This window comes from Miscanthus floridulus, chromosome 17 (genome assembly GCF_019320115.1).
Source record: "Miscanthus floridulus cultivar M001 chromosome 17, ASM1932011v1, whole genome shotgun sequence".
Lineage (NCBI taxonomy): Eukaryota > Viridiplantae > Streptophyta > Magnoliopsida > Poales > Poaceae > Miscanthus > Miscanthus floridulus.
The window spans coordinates 30,552,934-30,556,121 of record NC_089596.1 but is presented as its reverse complement, the minus strand read 5'-3'; the positions used below and the strand labels follow the sequence as shown (position 1 = coordinate 30,556,121).

Below are 3,188 nucleotides of genomic sequence, written 5' to 3'. Positions count from 1 at the left end.
AGCTGTGCACCACAAGCCACAGGGGCACCATGGTGGTGGCACAGGCACTTGGGCTGATTTGTGGCCAAGTTTAGGGAATGCCATATTGAGTAGGACATATAGTTTACTGAGGTAGGAACTGGACTGTAGAGTAGAGGTTGTTTGTCTAGGTGACATGAACGTCCATACGAAATGAATTACTAGCTTTGCTGATTCAATTAACTGGGGCGCGTCCACAATTGCAGAAACAGTTCACTTAATGCTCTGAAGCCACAAAGAAAGCCATTAAGAACACAATCCAAGAACTGCATGAATAAGAGCAAGAATTTACATGCCAAGTGCAGTATGAATCAAATTTTCCTCATACACTTTGTTGCCCACTGATTAGAAAAAAGAAAAGAAAAAAAACACTAGTCGCATGATTGATCGCATTGCAAAAACAAAAACAAGAAAAAGAAAAGGGACGAGAACTCGCAAGAACACATGAAAACGCTTTCTTATTGCTAATTACTCCTCCAAAGCTCTCGTCGTCTTGTTGGCATTTCCAATCAATGGAGCTTGCTGATCGGTCGTCACCCGTCACCACCTCCTCTGCAAGAACGCCAGCCGGTCGTTCTCGACGCCGGCAACCTCCAACGAGCGGTCCATGCGGCCAACGACGGCCGTCCTGAAACTGAACGCCTCCTGCGCCCGGGCGCCGCCGCACCCGCGCTGCATGCCCACGACGCCGCTCAGGCTCGCGCGGGACGACTCCACGACGACCACCTCGCTGAGCGGCACCCGCTTCCGCGCTCCGCCACCGCCGCAGCAGCAGGCGAGCTCGGGCCGCTGCTTCGGCGCGCTCTGGGACCGCACCTTGGCCTCCGACGCCTGCGTGCTCGACATGTAGTTCGGGCAGCCGCTGAGCGACGGCGAGTAGTAGCCCGCGACGGACTTGGTTGGGGTGGCCGGCGCGTGCGCCTGAAGCTGCAGGTACCGCGGCGTGCTCTGCGCCGTGGCCGGGCGGGCCTTCTCCAGCGCGCACCAGTCGTAGTCCGGGAACTGGCGCGAGGTCGGCACGGCGATGCGCGGCGGGCCCCTGGTGGACAGGTAGCACGGCAGCGGCGAGGACGTCGCGGGGTTGGCGGCGCACCAGTCCTCGCCGCCGCTGCTGCCGCCGGCGTCGAGCAGCGGGGAGCTGGCGCGGCGCGAGGACGACGAGCGCGACTTGGGGCGGCCCGGGTCCACCTCCACGATCTTGGGGCTCCGGTCGTAGCCGTACGACGAGGACTCGACGCTCGCCGACAGCCGCCGGCTGCTGTACGCCGCCACGCCGCCGTGCTCGCTCCGCGTGTCGTCCGCGTACCGCTCTTGCTGCCCGCCGGACGGACGGACGTCAAGAAACAGCGAGGATATAACTATACGAGAGTGAGCATGAATGAACGAGTAGCCAAAGGCGTGTCAGTACCAGAGAGTAGCGCGGGCGGACGGGCGGCGGGTGGTGGAGGTGCGGGAGTGCGGCGGCGACGCCTGCGCGTCTGGCGCGCACGGCGGCCTGCGCGCGGACGAGCGCCTGCATGCTCTGCAGCGTGGCGGCCGCCTGCCTGCGCACGAGGTAGCCGCGCACCAGCGCCTGCAGCTTCACGAGCGCCTTGAGCGCGCGCAACGCCTTCTTCGCCTGCGTGCGTAGAAACGATGCGGTTACTTACAGCAAGAACCAACAGTGGTACGAAACAGAGCAGAGCAGCCGCTCCGGACGAATGCACGAACATGTCGAGGCAGCAGTGCAGCGACACAACACTGTTGGATTCCATTCGATCACAGGGTGTGGATAAGGAGAAAAAAAAAAGTTCCTGCAGATCGATCCTTACCAAGAATCCCCGGAACGCCGTCTGGATCCTGACGGCGGCGGAGCGTCCTCCAGCGGCGGCGAGGACGCCGGGCGGCGGCGGCGCGCGTCTCTTGCTGGTGAGTCTTACGACGGCGACGGCCGCCTGCGCCGCGGCCACCGCCGCGTCGGCTGCGGCGGCGGTGGCGGCGGCTACGGCGATGGCGTGCTTGCTCTGCTCCCGCTCGCGGTCCGTCTCGGCGCACGCGGCGGACCTGAGCCACGCGGCCTCCGCGGCGCGCGCGATCGCCGCGTTGCCCGCGCCGGCCGAGACGACGGCCGCGGCGGCGGCCGCCGACGCGGCTGCCTCCGCCGAGTCCCGCGACGACTTGCCGAAGCTCCAGCGCTTGGCGGTGGCCGGCAGAGGCGGAGGTGGAGCCTGGTCCTGCTGGTGCTGCGGCCGCTGATCTTTGGTGGCCTGCTCCTTCTTGCCCAGGAAGCTGCGGAACCAGCGCGCCGCCTTGCCCATCGCCGGACGGACCTGGCAGCTGGTGGCCTGGCCGAGCGAGAGGATAGGTGACACGGCGGTTAGAGTGAGTTTAGATAGAGGTGGTGAGTTTTTGAATAAGAGAGGGAAAAACGAGGGAGGAGAAGCGTGAGAGCGGCAGCGGGATGGAAATAAAAAGGAGAGGAGACCGAGGTAGACGACGTTGTTATATAACATACGGACAAGGAAGAGGAGCAATCCTAATCCTACTCTTAGATCTTCGTAGAACACACACACACACACACATATATATATATATATATATATATATATATATATATATATATATATATATATATATATATATATATATATATAGAACTACTATCCTGTAGCTGGCTACAAAATAACTTATTCTGTAGCCACTTTGAGTTACGATAATTACTATGTTAATTTACGAGATTATAGTAACTCCTTACTAAGTGGTTTAATATAACGTTATGGTAAATATCCCCCGTGTGTTATAGTAACCCAACTATCGTAAATATGTATTGACATTACGGTAAATTAGTATATAAAATTATGGTAAATGGAGGTGGCTACAGAATAACTTATTCTGTAGCCGGCTACTGAATAGCCTCTCCCTATATATATATATATATATATATATATATATATATAGAACTACTATCATATAGCTGGCTACAGAATAACTTATTCTGTAGCCACTTTGAGTTATGATAATTACTATGTTAATTTACGAGATTATAGTAACTCCTTACTAAGTGGTTTAATATAACGTTATGGTAAATATCCCCATGTGTTATAGTAACCCAACTATCGTAAATATGTATTGACATTATGGTAAATTAGTATATAAAATTATAGTAAATGGAGGTGGCTACAGAATAACTT

At 55.8% G+C, this 3,188-nt stretch overlaps 1 protein-coding gene across 1 annotated transcript; it reads right to left on the bottom strand.

Moving 5' to 3' along the window:
• Positions 1-264: 264 nt before the first annotated feature.
• LOC136518449 (protein IQ-domain 26-like) lies at positions 265-2,471 on the bottom strand. The gene is made up of 3 exons (XM_066512108.1): positions 1,830-2,471; positions 1,427-1,636; positions 265-1,332 (listed from the first exon to the last, which is right to left on the bottom strand). Exons 1-3 carry the CDS (start codon positions 2,313-2,315, stop codon positions 559-561), a joined length of 1,470 nt encoding a protein of 489 aa, XP_066368205.1. The 5' UTR covers positions 2,316-2,471; the 3' UTR covers positions 265-558.
• Positions 2,472-3,188: the final 717 nt, after the last annotated feature.

What these genes read in the sequence shown, in the direction of transcription:
- LOC136518449 (XM_066512108.1), bottom strand. Translation starts at nt 2,315, where the DNA reads ATGGGCAAGGCGGCGCGCTGGTTCCGCAGCTTCCTGGGCAAGAAGGAG. An exon ending in CGGCGTTCCGGGGATTCTTG is followed by an intron (nt 1,637 to 1,829) that starts GTAAGGATCGAT and finishes CTACGCACGCAG; the next exon opens with GCGAAGAAGGCGTTGCGCGC. An exon ending in TCCGCCCGCGCTACTCTCTG is followed by an intron (nt 1,333 to 1,426) that starts GTACTGACACGC and finishes TCCGGCGGGCAG; the next exon opens with CAAGAGCGGTACGCGGACGA.